At 38.6% G+C, this 15940-nt stretch overlaps 1 protein-coding gene across 1 annotated transcript in view; it reads right to left on the bottom strand.

Annotated features, from left to right (window-relative positions):
- The window catches only part of NRXN3 (neurexin 3), an 888791-nt gene that overhangs the window by 27351 nt on the left and 845500 nt on the right, over nucleotides 1–15940 (bottom strand). The window contains exon 16 of the mRNA XM_057380707.1: nucleotides 8364–8439. Within this exon, the coding sequence (XP_057236690.1) occupies nucleotides 8364–8439 (76 nt within the window). The remainder of the gene's footprint in view (nucleotides 1–8363; nucleotides 8440–15940) is intronic.

Genomic DNA, 15940 nt, shown 5'->3' with positions numbered 1-15940 from the left:
TGCTAAAACTCTGATTGTTCTGCTCCAGGAACCTGCCACTTGTTCTAAAAAAAATGGTTTCTTTTGCTGTTAGCCTCACAATAGGACTGTTCCGGTCTCTCTGCCAGAGGGCAGTATTACACAAAACTATGAGCTTGTTGATTACAATATAATTTTATAAGCAGTGGCTTTATTTAAGCCAAGCAAAAGCTTTAGATTCCATAGGAATTTCTCGTTATGAAAAACACATGCGATCTAAAATCTAAACTAAGCCAGCTTTCATTATTGATTCATTTTCTGCTGTAATAATTACAGCATACATTTTACAGTATTTTTTCTCAGATTATGTAAGATTAAGAACACTAAACTGAGCTCAAATCACTGGTTCCCACCAGTGAAAGAAAAACTATCTTCTTTTTATCCCTCTGCAAGTTCAGGAAACATATCTTGGGTAAATTAAATGAAATAAGTAAATAATTCCACATTGGAGACGAGAAAATATCCCATCACTTCCCTCTTCTGGTAACTTTTAGCCTAAGCAGGTAAGTATTATATCATGCTATTGTGAGAAAAGTTCACAGATTTCAACATCTTCTCTTCAGAACGTATTGCTGCAAAACAACTGGAATTTTAGCTAGGTCAGAGGTACATGTAAGCATGATTTTTGTGATGTTTGAAACACCATCTGCTTGAAAACTATCTGCCTCTTCCTCCACTAACTTGAGCTGATCCACTAATGCCAGCTGATGTATCCTAATGCATTGAAGCTTCCTGTGCCATTAAGGTGTCTAGTACATTCACCAAGAACTGAATTAAGGTACCAGGAAATGGACCATTGTACAAGCCAAACTATATTTTTTCTAAATAGTGTTTCAAGTCTAAGCAGACACCTGAAAACTCAGCTTATTTTTTCTCTGCTTAACACATTATTGCACATTTATGACGCATATGGCAGAAGACACTCCAGATGCGATTCCAGAATTATGTTCAAGTTACACAAGTAAACACCAGTGAACCCGTTTTCACTAGCATCAGTAAGAGGCAGGTATCACACACTGACAGACAGAAGACTGACCCCACAGAGTGAAGACACATCACTCAAAGAAATTCTAGGTACATCCTGGATTTTTGTCTCCTAACCACAAATGAACTGTGAACTGTGGATTTTAAAAATACATTCACACAGATACCATTTCATCTGCACGTGCACAGTGATACTCCTTTTCCCAGACTGCCTTTTTAAAAAACGTACATCCCATTTGACACACAACCTGCATCCTGTGTGGCACTGTCTGGTGCCTGAAGCACAGATAGCAGCTCTTACTCTAAGACATCAGCATGTACACACAAATCCCTTAAGGAGCTGTATGAGAAGTCACTTTAGCATTATGCCAGTAAGCCACTTCTAGGAGTGAAATGATAACAGAGTTTGAAAGCTATTGGAAACAGAACAGCTGCAAACTTGGTCTTATGAAGCTCTGCAGACATGTTGAAACATCCATCCTGAAGCCTCAGGGAGACATTCAGAACATCATTCAAAGCTTGGTGCCTCTTTGTGGACCTCCCTCGGGTAGTGAGGAAGGGAAGAGGGGAAGGGAAGGGGATGAGGGATGACAGAGCGCCGAGGAGCTGAACACCAGCTTACAAACAGAGAACAGAATCACATAACAACACTGGACCAATGGACTCCAAGACACAGTGACAAGACAGATGGACACAATCAAGACGCAAAATCACTACTGAGAAATAAAAAAAGAGCAAAGAAACCCCATAAAAAAAAAAAAAGTAGATATATAACTCTGAGGCTGCAAGAAGCAGTCGAGGGTACTGGTATAACTCTTCCAAAAAGAATAAATTATAATATAAATAAAAACTAAACTAAAAACAATAACCCCCCAAATCATACACTACAGACTTGCTCGGTTAGCCTGAATGCGTAGCTCTGATGGAACATAAGATGGTGTCATCACAGCCCATGCATCGGTTAATGAAGGCCATGGTTAGTTACATCAGCTAAACTAYAGCATGCCAGAAAAATGATCTTGCACTGACCCAGAAATAAAAGATACGACAGACACTCTGCATTGCAATAAAATTCTTTTTATGCCATCTGCAGTTTCTGGGGCTCTTTACATTGGAAAATTTTTTTCCTGGGAGAATGCGGGGATAAAGGGGAGGGCTTTTTCTTCTTGGTGTTTGTTTCTCTGAACTCAATTGAAAGAAAAAGAAAAGGAAAAGGGAAAAAACAGGATAGAGACTTTGCAGAAGTTTAAAAAAAGTAGGAAAATAAAAATAAAGGAGGGGTAATACTCTTCATTCTTTTGCACACAACTTTCTTGGGATGTCCAAAAATGTGGATTTCTTAAGGATGGCAAGAAAAGATTTTGTTGCCTTTATTGGTTTGCAGATCTATATCTCATTCTTGAGATGATAAAATCATTATTTTGTTGGAAGAACTCCAAAAATATAAATTGAGAAGTACAGCAATGATTTTAAAAATTAAAAAAATAGCAGTATGGCACGACTACGAGCCAAAAAAAAAAAGGGAAAGAAATATAAAAGAAACTAAAATATCAATCACCAAAAATTCATGCGGCACAAGATGAGGTGAAACGACAGAAAATGTTCTTCAAATATATACAAYGCATATATCTATCTATATATACACACTGTATGTGTGTATATATCGATTGATATACCTGTATAATTTTTTTGTTCTCCCTGCCCCACCCTACCCCAAGGCTAATTGGTAGATGAAATTATCAATTAAAAGTAAAGAAATAAATAAAAGGAAGAAAGAAAAAATTCTAACAAAAAAAAGAAATAAACGTGCTTTGTTCACCAAGAAATAACAATCTCATGCATCTGTCCACACCAGCGGATGCCAGGGTTAGATGAAGGCATGAATTTCTGTGTAAACATGTGATTGGATGACAGGGGCTACTGCTGATATTGGTCATTTATTACTTTAGCATATAGACATATATGCACACTGTGTATATACAGTGCATATATAGATAAAATATCCTCATGGGTGGGGCCTTTGGAGTTTACATAGGAAGAAAGACCAATATGCTGAAAACCAATCTCAGTATTCCTAATGTAAAAAAACAAAACAAAAACAACCAAACCAAAAAACAAAAAGAAAACAAAACTTCCTGTAAGTCATCTGCATGATTGTAAAACTTGCTCATTTGATTTTTTTTTTGGCTGTAAGATTGTAGCTAGGAAATTCCATCAAATAAGTGATGCTATTAGTCCCTGGGAAGTGTGGATGAACACTTGTCCTTTGGGTGTATATGGTACTCAGCTTATGAGATGGGAACTCTACTTCTCTGAGCACTCAGAGACATGCACACAACAAAGGCCATTTCTTATTCACAACATGAGAAATGGGCAAGAATTCCTGCTTGTCAGAGGAAAAGCCTGGGGATAACTGGGCACTGGATTGCAGAGGGTGTTCCTCTTGGGAGAACAATGACAGTTCCCCAGGTGCTTCAAGAAGGCTGATGCAGTTATGGAGGACAACAACCAAATCAACATTTCTCTTGGTTTCTTCAACTAAGTCTTCACTTCCAATATACTGGATTTTGTATTGTGCTGGCTGTTTTGGAAGACAGGTTCTACTTGTTTTCTGCAAATAAATCTCTGACCCAGGCAGCCGGCAGGTGGATGGCTACAGGCCAATAAATTATAGATACAGAGAACATAACTGCAGGATATGTGCCTCCTGTGTGTGGGTACGTGTACAAAACACTGTGTAACTTTCAGAGCAGAGAACTGTAGATTTTGGCATTTCTACTGCTGTCTCCAGTCCCTCATCAGAAAGGTTTACCAGTCTGATTAGACAATGACAGCCTTATGATATATGAAGCCTTTTGGGAAACAGAACAAATTTCTCAGGAAAAAAAATCACATAGGAAATTAATGAGCTGATACGAAGGGAAATCTGGCAACTGCATCAGGGAAGAAACACAGGATGTGTCAAGCCAGGGAGAAAGGATTAAGCCCTACAGACCATTCCAAGAGGCTGTTCTGGGTTTCAGGCTAATTGATGAGTATTTGGGTCTCAGTGTTTTGAGTAGTCCAAGGAGCAGCTTGGGCTGGGATCCCAATCAGCTGCCTGGCCACCAGCACCCAGCCTGCCTGGTGCCAGAGCTCCACCAATGGACATTCTTAACAGGAACCAGGGCAATGGTACCAGGAGACAGCAGCAGCAGCTGTCAGGAAAGCATAATTATAATCCGCAAGGCTTTGAAGTCTCAGTAAGATCAGATTGTGGAGGGTGCTCCTCATTTCACTGTAAAGAGATAAATGCTGTCTTTCTTCACAGTGCTTCCTAGTCATTCCTAGTCAGAAAGGATATTTTCCTTACAAAACTTACATTCTCTGAGAGCAGCTGAGTGACCAAAACACCACCACAGAACTGTGCTCAAAAGCATAGATCCAGGACCCTAGCTTGAGTTTTGAGGAACTTGAAAATTTAAGCCTCAGATCTCCCTGGAACAGGTCAGAAGAGAGTTCTGTAYTCATACCAGAGAAAAGCATCATGTTTCTGGTGCAGGAAAAGAAAGCTTTTTAGCCATGTACTGGATGTAGAAGGAACATTTCCAAAGGGATAAAAGAGGATCTTTTTTTTTACCTGTTAAGTAAATGCTTCTTCAGGGCAGATGAATGAGTTTTTTCCCCCTTAGATCAAGCCTTTTTGGAGACCAAGAGATCTAAGGGTGTCTAGGTATGACTGCAGTAAGATGAATAGTGGGCAATTTTTATCCCTGAACCTGCAATGGTTTCTTTCACATGACATAAAATATAAATGGATTTTGGATCCACAGCTGTCACTGTCATTACTTGGAATAATTCTTTATGTATAGATACGTGTCTACAGGTGGTGCTTGTATGCTGCCTCAGTCAGGACAGGTCCAGTGACAGCTCATTCCTGTTTTTGACATAAAGTTTTTCTACCAAAATTCCGAAAGAAATCACTTTTGGGAGTGGGGCATAAAGTGTTAGCCAGCCTGCTACAGTGAGTGTTTCAAGCCAGCCTGGAAAATCCTGAAGGGAGCAGAGTGAGGGAATCACCTTCACACTGTCTTTTTTTTTTTTAAGAGATACAACTGTTCAGACGCAGATTATATGAGCATGAGGTTCAGGTTTTGGATTCAACAGTGAATTAGAGTTAAGTGCCAATAAGACCTTGCCAAATGCTTCTCACATGATATTTAGCCTCAAAGAGGACATGATTTTCAGCCTCTGAGTACACCAAAAACAAAGGCTTCAAAAGGACTCTGTGGAGAACTGCCTCTCGTTCAGGACCGAGACCAAAGTAATATCTCTAGATATTGGGTTTTGATTCTGACCCATATAAAATCTGAAAACTCCTGATTTGCAGGGAAATATTCTCTGCTGACCTTGTCTTGGCTGTTAGCAGGTTCACAGTGATGTGTATCATATCTCACAGCTGCAGCAGTGAGTTCAGTAACCTTTACATTACTGGACCATGGCACTGAAGGTGATGGAAGGCCAAATCTGGCAGAAACTCAAGAGTTTAAAAGCTACACATTATCAGAGTAACAAAAAGAAGGCTGTGCTGGGTTAGGTCATTTAATTTTCAGTCTGCTGTAAAAGGGATCAGGCAAGGCAGAAGGCAGTGACCTGTCAACAGAACAGGATGAAGCAATTTCAAATGAGCCCAATTAAAAAAAACCTGAACATTAAGGTTCAAAAAAACCCAAAGCCTGACACCAGAAAATACAAGCAAGATAATCTCGGTATTTTCTCTCCAAAAACGCACATATTTAAATACCAGATCTTGGCATGTGGCCAGAATTCTGACTTGGCTGGTGAAGTGTAAAGGCAAACATATCTGCTGAGCCAAGCCAGCACTACTGGATTTTGATAAGCCGGCTCAGATTGCTTTAGTGCTCCAGAGCAGAATGGGCTGAGTGAGTGTTTGATACCGACTGTATTGCAGACACTGGAGGCACCAGGAATGCAGACAATAAGACAGACAAAGAAAATGAGATGCACCATAAGTCTGTTACTTTTCCTTCTTATTATGCTGGAATGAGTTAAGTTTATGCAAAAAGGACCTGCATATTCCTCCTCCTTCTGGCAATTGCACGAGCACCTCTGAGAGCAGGAAAATTCAAAATCTGGAAGTGCAGATTTTATCAGCAAGGACCATCTGGGAGACTTATTTTTACATATAATCAAGCTAACTTTAATTCTCAATGTCATAGTAATTCCCAAATAATATTCAGATTTCAGTGGCTTATGCAGTCCAAATGCAAGAGGAATAGGGTGCAATACAGGACACTAGGTGAAATTTGGAAGAATGTTTAGTAGTTTAGGAGAGAAATTTCAGCATATTTTTAGTGAATCATATTATTTTACACAGCAGATATTCAAATGTCTGTAGGCACTCATATCTGCCAACTGTAATGCTTAGCAAGATTTTCAAAGGCAAGTAATTTTTACAAATCCAGTTTGTACCTGTTTGTAGCATTAGATTTATAACTGTGGCAGGAAGGAGGTATTTTTAGTCTGGAAATGGAGCTCCACAGCACTATGAAATTTCATGCTAAACATCCTGTTTTACCAAATTTCTACTCAAACTTTGATTTTTCCACTGGCAGCACGAGCTGAAAATATTGCCGTTACAATTTCTAGGCGTTTATATTATTGTGATTTTTGAAACAAAAATTTACAAGAGGAGAAGTCTGACAAAGACCTCATTTTGTCCTTTAATTGAAGTACTTAGCAATGAGAATATAAATTTTAAAAAAAAGAAGTCTTCACATGTTAGTGAAGCTTTAATGAAGTGACTTCATTCATTTGCATATCACTTGTGGTACATTTGTCCTTTTAACATGGTCTTATTAATCTATGCCTCACTTTCATTATAATCACTCTGCTGGCATTTCATTACTACCTTTACTTAATCTCTCAGTACCCMCATTGTTTATACTTCACAATCTAATATTGTTTGGCGTGCTTTTCTTCCAGATGGGGAGTGGAAAAACTCATAGAAATCTGTGAAAAAAGAGATGGGAAGTTGGCTGAGCTCCCTGTTACCCTCAGTCAATGTGTCACTGCCTTCACTGCCATCACAGGGAAGTCAAGAGTATGGGTGGAAGTTCCCAGCTACAACACAATGCCAATCTCAGCTTACAGCAGGACCAAGTTCTACGAAAAATGCAGGTACAGCATGACAAATTGAAAAGAAATGTGAAAGCACTAGCCTTGGGTGAATTTTAATGTTATTATTGTATTACTCAAATAGCTTCAGGAAACTAGAAACAGAACATTTATAATACTTTCTTGGGATTTTTCGAAAGGAAAAAATATAATCCCAAATAAAACAAAGCAAAAACAAACAAAACAAAGCCAAACAAAAGAACCCCTTCAAACTATTTATATGTTTCACTTTTAAAGACAAAAATTCTAACCAAACTTCCTCTTTTTCTTTTAAATGTACACAGAAATTCGATGATGTCTGTTCTCTATTATAGAAATGCTTAACTCATGGCAAGCCTCAAAAAAGAAGACTTGAAAAAGCCTGTAAGAAATAAAATAGACTGCAGTTGCCTGCTGGATATCACATCATATATCTCACCAGAAAGAAAAGCCATCAATTTATCAAAATGTATCTGAAAGGGAGAAGTTGAGTCAGTTCCACATGGCCAGTCCTTCTGACTCTTTAAATGGATACATTTTGAAGCATCACTGCAGATAACAAGGCAAGAATTACTACTAATTTTGTTATGTTAAAACTATGTTTCGGTGCTCCCCAATATCTTTGGGCTCACAGGAAACAAAATTAGTATAAACACATTACCATGTTAACTGTACTCAAAATCCCATGGACAAATGTATCCCTTAACATCCACCTTCAAAGCAATTAAGAAAGATTTAACATTGCTAATAACCCATTTTTGTTTCACCTTTGTTTCTTTTCTGTTTGGTAAATACTCATTCTCCCCACTTCATAAATCCTCATTAGTTGCCACACTCCATACTGATTATTTTTTACTACTGTGTCAGTAAAGTAAGTTCTACAAAATGTGAACAATTAATTAGCTGGGATCACTTTCAGAAAGTTTGCCTTTCCATGCGAACAACTTTATATAAACCAAATTGTGACTACATATCTGTATTTTGCTGATGCCAAGTCCATGGGATCTGATGCTTGGCTGTAGAATTTCTTATTTTATATACAGTGTATATATACATAAGTGTATATATATATATACACATATACACACACATATATACATATATAATAATATATGTATACATTCACACACATATAAAATATATGTATGCATTGTTTTTTGCAAATGAAATCAGAAAGCAAGCAAAACAAGACTGACCTGACTTACCTGTACTAGGTTCACAGTCAATGAAATCTTCATCATCACTGGAACATTCAGCTGATGAAACGATATCGTCTGTTGTCTGGCATGTGAAAGAAACAAAGAAATAAAGGAAAAAAAAATTAAGATATTTGCAAGGCAAGGAGCTATTACAGAGGCAGCTGAATATCCAAGGAAAAAATTGTTCAGAATTGTAACTTTTAAAATATTTAAGTTGTACCAAGCACTGCAGGTATGCCTGTGTAAATGTGTCCTCCATTGAATTGGAGTCTCCTGCTGGAGAAACAGTGCTTATCCTGTGCTGTTAAATATTTCAGGTGTGCACAGGTCCTGTGCACCTGCTGGGCTGTTTAGGGCAGCAGGTGGATCACACTGATGAAGCACAGTGGGCTACAAAGCCTGCTCGGCTGGCAAACTGCCCTCCAACAGCCACTGTAGATGTGTCTGCTTGGAGGAGGCTGGGCTCCTCCATAAGTCCTGGCATCATGCAGGGCCAGCCAGAAGGCACTTCCTGAGACACTCACCAGGTGAGGCATGCTCAGACTGAACATGCTTTCTGCAAAGAAAAATAGACAGATCCAGACAATAGACATCACTCAGGCAGCCAGCAGCACTCTGCTGATGCACCCCTCTCAGGCAGACATAATTCCTGCCCTGTTAATGCACCTCTTGTGCTGGGAATCTGGTGTTTATCCAGATTGTAAATACGAGTGCAACTCGTTTGTTGCAGGGTGAACTGCTGCATGTGTCAGGTATGCCCAACATGCAACCTCACCTCCTTGCTTAGCTAGTGAGCAGGGATGCGGATGAAACAATGTTGACCAGCTGGAAAGTCTGGTTCTGAAAGGGTTAAACCAAACTGGGACCATTCACAACCCTTACAGGTTTCATCACATTCCTTTGCACTTCCAGCTGGTGATTTTTTTTTTTTAATTTTATTTTTTATTTTTGTGTGTGCTGGTCTAATTAATGAGCAGCATGTACTGCAGCATGTTAGAGAGACGTGTACTGGTGTCTCTTCCCAGCAGCATCTCCTGCCTGTAATTGCAGCAATTAGTTGAATTAGTAATGCAGACCATTAGGGAGAGTCTGTGGCAGCCTCTGGACACAGGTTTTAATGTTCCTGCACACAATACAAAATTACCCCAGCTCAGCAGCATTGGCTCAACCACAGCTTCTGATGAAACTGCCTCTCCCTTAACAGCTTTTCCTTGCAGAGAGCTGCCTGTTCTGCTGAGCAGTAGGATCAGTGGGATTACTCCTGAAACAAAACAATTGAGAAGCTCCTCACCAAGCAGGAAGCATTGCTGAACTCAGGAGCAGGACAGCTGTACTTCAGTACCCTAGATGAATATTTCTGGGAATCTCACATCTCAACAAGACTTTCAAATCCTTATTCCTGAAAAGGACTCTCCACCTTTAAATAAGAGCTCCTTTACATTCCTATGTCTGCTATGGCTGCCTCCAACATGTTCCCTCCTCCTTTTACATAAGAGATCTGAGGATTCAGCCTTTTCTTTCACCTCCTGTGCTCCTAGGACTGTGAAATACTCTGACCCCTGCCAGAAGTTCCTGGCTCTCCCCCTCTCTGTTTATATTTGAGCTAAGGGAGAAAAACAAGAACCATCAAGAAGTTGGTCAGAAAGATCAGATTGAACCCAACATTCCTTTAGTCTTGATTTCACTGGCTCAGGTTGGGCCAAGAAAGAAAAACAGGGTAGGTCAGCGGCAAGTAAAAATTATAAAAATCAAGCCTCTGTAAAAAAAACAGTGACGAAGTAAGGGAATCTCTACTTTATGTGTTATTCAGTCATAACCCAGCATCACCATCTGGGAATGTTTTGTGGGACACTATCTTGCAGTAGTTTCATGCTTAAATACTTATATAAAATACTTTTAAAATCTTGCTTCAACAGGGAGTCAAGGTTAAAAGGAACTGGAGGTAGCATGTTCCAGCCTTACAAGTCAAGGCCATTTTTAAAACATTTTCTTTTAGTCATAGAAAGTGGAAGAATTCTGTTGAAATCCTGGTGACTTCTCTTAAGACAAGGTGGCTTTAAAATATTGTCTGCTCAGTGAGGGGACAAGAAAAAAAGAGGAATGCACAAAATAGAAATTTACTTTTTTCAGTTCTTCTAGTCTTGTCACATGTATTTTAGAAAGTATTATTTATCGCCAGGAACTTTATAACATATGCAGTGATTACATCCTCCAACAGTGAAATGCAGCTGTCCCTGGGTAAAAGGATATCAGTTTTTAATTGCCCCCATGTAAAGTAATTTAGTACAATTTAGTAAACAAGGCTATACTGCTAGAAATTTTTAAGCAGGTGAAATGTAGTTAGTGGAACTGGAGATTTATATTGTAGTTGTTGAAGTTAAGGATAGCACTGTGCATAAAGAATAAATTTGGGATAAAATTGTGAATAAAGACTAAATTATCCATCCCTACTAGAAGACCTGGCTCAGATACTGCTAAAACCCTGGCAATGGTTTTGATTTCCAGGTTAAATTTAGATCATGTGGACTTTGCTCTTAGTTGAAGTTCTGACAATTCACACTTCTCACAGAAAAACAGCCATGATTTGCTCCAGTAGGAAATAAACATAAAAATTATATCAATGTTTTATTGTCACTCATCAGCTGCTATACGTATTTGATTACCCATTTACTTGCTCTGATCTAAGGGTTTCATGCAACATTAATGTGGAATCAAATCCAATTGAATTGACAATGTGACGATGTGATTCAGTATTTGTAAAGAATAAGGAGTTCCTTTCTGACTATTTTTTTTTTCTTTTGCTTACTAGGGGCATCATATGAAATCAGAATGGTAGCAAGGATTTTTTATTTTTATTTTTTTTTATCCTTGCAGCCGGATAGTGGTAGGTAATAAAAGTTTACAGCATTTTGGAAGTGATCAGCTAAATTAAAGGTCAAAACATCCGTCCAGAGTTATTAATTATCCTACACCTAGTTTGGAAACTCATGAAGCCTGGCCCTTGTTCCTCTTCTTGTTCAATTTCCCATTTAATAAGCAGCTTAAGGCAGTACATGCAACATATTTATGCGGCACTCTATGTGTACTAGATTTCCTGCTATAAAATCCTCTTGCAGCTTCTGTTGGTTCTGAACAGAGAAGGGCACAGTTAGCCAGACTCAGACAAAATGCAAATAGTGACATGCAATATTCACCAACCCTGTCAACTCCAACCTCTATTTGCACTTCTTCATGACTGGTTCCACACTTGATTTTATCAATTAATCTCCATCTTTTCTCCCTGTCTCCACTGCATGCCATTTCACCTGACATTCCAAGTTTGTTTTGCTTTGTGATTGCTCTTTACCCCACACTGCTGATTTTATATGTACAAAAATGAGGGCTAGAAAAAGGAAAAAAACTCCAGAAGTGGTGTTAGATTTAAGTCAAGGTCATTAACGAGGTCTCTAGAAACCACCGACAAGATAAGTACACTATGTAAGTCAGTCTTGCCACTTCCTAGCTTGTATTTTTAATCTCAGTACTTTCCATCACAATTCATCACTAACTGATTTTCTAGTCCCACCACATATTGGTTTTCCAAACACCTTCCGCTCAAATACCAACATCTGAATCATCCCAAAGGAATAAAGCTATTTCAGTGAGAAAAAACAGCAAATTCCTGACCACAGGGTCAAGGAAACATGCAGAAGACCATTACTTCTTGTAACAGGAATGAGTACCATCCAAGACCCTCCTGGAGCTGAGAATTTTTACTGGATATTTATTAAAATTGCTGCTTCCATAAGAGAGCAGAGGCTAGTGAGCAGAGACCATAGAAATCTCTCCACTAACATAATTTCTTCTCATGRGAAACAGCTCGCTGTGAGGCTGTAAGCAAAACCACTACCCCATTTCTGGTCCCTTCCCCCCATGTTTGAAATGGTTCCCTTTACACTTACCCATTGGCCCCAGGGGATGTAATCAGATTAATGCTTTAGTGTCTGCCCAGTGATCTAGAGATAGTAAATGCTAAACATTCTTACGTACAGGCAAAGGATAGTAATGAAACTTCTCCATATACTGTGATGGAAACGATGTTTGTGTTTTCATTGGAAAGAACATGAGAGAGAAAATATGTCTCCCTTCACTATATTAGCTAAATTCTATATTAAAAATAATAAGTCACAGTATACTATTTTAAAATATGTATTTCATTTTTAAAGAAACCCAGCTTTGAAATTACTTGGCCTGTATTAAAGGCCATAAAACTAAAGATAGGTATTATAATAACTTTCAATAAAATCTCTCTCTGGCAGGAACCCTTTTTATTCCTTCCTCTGAAAGATTTTTTATGGCATTTATATTATTATTTTTTCTCTCCCTCTCTCTAGTGTTTAATGAAATTGCCTTGGAATAAAACCAGGGTAGGAGAAAGTGCTAAACTCTGAGTCCACCCRAGAGGATTTATGGGCATATTTACCTTCAAATTCTTTCAATTTCATTGAATTGGCTCCCTATTCCTTTCCATGAATTATTAGTTCTGTAATCACCTCCTCCTAATTATTCACTCTAAGGGCCTCTTCAATCTTGACACGGTGATGGTTCCACAATCTTTGTTCATTACACTGTACATAGTAGTGTGCGATGTATAGTGCAAAGAAATTTGGCATGGTGTGGCAAGATCTGCTCAAGATTACTCCACTCCTGTCCAGTCTTTCATTTGCCCAAAGCCCTAATTTATGTATCAGATCCATAACCTTTGCTCCTTTGTTCTACACAAAATGGCAGGTGCTGAATTTTCCTTTTCCCAATTGCAAAGGATTTTTTTTGACACTATTTGAGAAAGATTAAGCTTGCTGGGTAAAATAAGCTCTGTCACAGAAAAGCTTTATGAAATTATAAAAAACACACCCAAGAATGATGGAGTCTCCCTTCTAGAGGGAGAGAAAAGACAAGGACCCATAAATACAAACTCCAGACAAATTCCTGCAGAATTACACACTTGTCAGTTGCTTCACTCGGTAAAGCAGGATTCAGTTTTCCTACTTGCCTTTTTCTTGAAATTCTTCTGCACACTATACAGATTACTTCTGATTCAACACCATTATTTGAAAAGCAACACTTAATGCTTTGTTGTGAGAGAAGCATAAATCTATTTGCCACCAAGGGAGCATAATTTACAGTACTTCTTGAAATACGACCATCACAAAATGCCTGGCACAAAGATCTTCCCAAGAGCGGAGAAATACAGTTGTATTAATCTGGGCACTGCATTTGCCTTTCACATCTAAAATGTACAGAGCTGAAAGTCAACAAACTTTTCCTAAATACAACTACTTGACTCCCTCCACTGCTTCCATACTGCTATATTTTCTAAATATCTGAAGTTTATTATGGAACATGAACTATGTATTTTCTTCTGTGCAGAACAGTATAGAGTATAAATGCTCCCTCAGAATAGCAAAAAGTTATGTTAAGTTAAAAGTTATGTTATGCAAAAGTTTAGATTCTGTTCAGTCTTCTAGAAACCAAGATGTTTCCTGGCAAAGAATAGGCTCAAGGCATTGGCTGTCTTGCCAAAAGAAGATAGCAGATGAAGTCTCTGTCTCATTAGGGGTCATTTCTAGCTTCAATATCTCCACCTTTTGTGCTTTGGTAACTGGGCTTTTAAAAGAACTTCTGTATTCTGTTCACACTATTCAATTAAATGAGAAACCTTAATCTGTCCTTTCTACATGTTACATTTGTTTCTCTCATTTAATTAATCTTAATTTGCAAAATACCCTGGAGTTCATTATGGTATAGCAGACCTGAGAGACTCAGTCTGGACAAATTCAAACTACTACATACAGATAGGAAGAATCTGCATACAAATGGAAAAATAGTAGAAATGCTGCAAAAATTCATATTGAAGTATTACAAAAGAAGCTGCAATTTGGTGCTGTACAAACTTTTAAGGAGAGTCTTGGATCTACTGTCTTTTGCTAAAGGGTGTTAATCCTCTCCATTTCATTAGCACTGGATAGCAAAACATGCATTTTTTTAATCATGGGACAGATGCAGCCACAAATATGTGCAAATCCTCTGCAGCCCCACATATGAATGCTGAGGTTGTGTCTGCCTCTGCAGAGGCAATACATCAAAGAACATGAAACTAATAATTTTTCTTCAGATAGCTTATTTGAGGTAAACACAAAAACAAGAGGACCAAATCCTCTGTTTGTTTAAATTGGCATTGATTTCAACCAGACTGCAACAACTAGCAGCAAGAGAGAATAGCTCATTACATTTAGTTTTGGACAATTCAATGCCAAAAGATTAAGAGTAACTTGAGTCGATTCAGAGAAAAACCACTGAAAAGAAGTTGAGAGATGAATGAATGAGACAGGCTTAGTAAAAGTAAACATCAGAATTTGACTTAAAAAGGACTTAAGGTGTGATGAATTTCTACAGGTGTCACAAAGGACATCAGGAAGAAAGATGAACTATTTAAAGTGCTTCAAAAAATCATAAAATTAAGCACAAAGAAAAAAAAGAAAAAAAGCACTATTTTTACCATGAAAAATCTAGGTAGTGATCTTTGTCAACTATGGAGAAGTCTCCTCAAGGAAATACCAGAAGCCATTAGCACTGACATCAAGCAGTTGCCTAATCCACACAGGTATGAATCCATTAGTGTATATGCCCTAGTGGGGAAGAGCTTGCTCCATCTACCTTCAGTCCAATCTAATTCACTCTGAATCAGGTCAGTATTTCCATCCTCTCCATCATGGTATAATATAAACACATTTCACATTTCTCTCTGTCATTGCAACCAGCACAGCTTAGCTGTTTCAGAACCAGAATCACAGAATATTCTGAGTTGGAAGGGACCCACAGTCCAACTCCTGGCCCTGCACAGAACAGCCCCAAGAGTCACATCACATCCCTGAGAGCACTGTCCAAATGCTTCTTGAACTCTGTCAGGCTGCTGCTGTGACCCATTCCCTATTTCAGTGTCCAGTCACCTTCTGGGTGACAAACCTTTTCCTGATATCCAACCAAACCTCCCCTGACACAACTTCAGGCCATTCCCTCTGGTCCTGTCACTGGGTTGGTGTGTCACCTACCAAGACGCTGGCAGGTAACCAGCAGACATGTACCCTTCAATGGTAGCTCAGCAAAAGCACATCTCCTGTCTGCATGTTCCTGGCTGGATGTAAAAGCTGGTTTGTTGCCAAATTAGGGCATCAAGTAGGGATCATGAGAGAGTTATCCCTTAACAAAATCAGCCATTTGTCCACTACTATGGCAGACAACAGATTAAGGAACTAGGCAGTTAAGTAAGAGAAAGCAAAAAATAATCTTCCCAATTGTATGTCTATCCAGATTCATGGGCAGTCATGATTTAAAAGAGCTTTGAAAGCTTGAATTAGTCCTTTGAAAACCTGTCTCACTAAAATCAATAGTTCATTAAGACCGTAAAGTCTGACWCTTCTGGACCAGGTTTGATGCCAAATTTCAGAGACTTTGTTCTGTGMTTGAGCTGTGGAAAGACAACAGGGAAAAATCATGTTTCTGCCTTTTGTCTCTGTCTGCTGGCACTGGGAAGGATGATGATG

The sequence above is a fragment of the Malurus melanocephalus genome, unplaced genomic scaffold (assembly GCF_030028575.1).
Source record: "Malurus melanocephalus ecotype Western Australia unplaced genomic scaffold, MMel_1.1 scaffold_0, whole genome shotgun sequence".
NCBI classification, from domain to species: domain Eukaryota; kingdom Metazoa; phylum Chordata; class Aves; order Passeriformes; family Maluridae; genus Malurus; species Malurus melanocephalus.
Note: the sequence above shows the minus strand (reverse complement) of the source record. Positions and strands in the feature narration are given on the sequence as shown.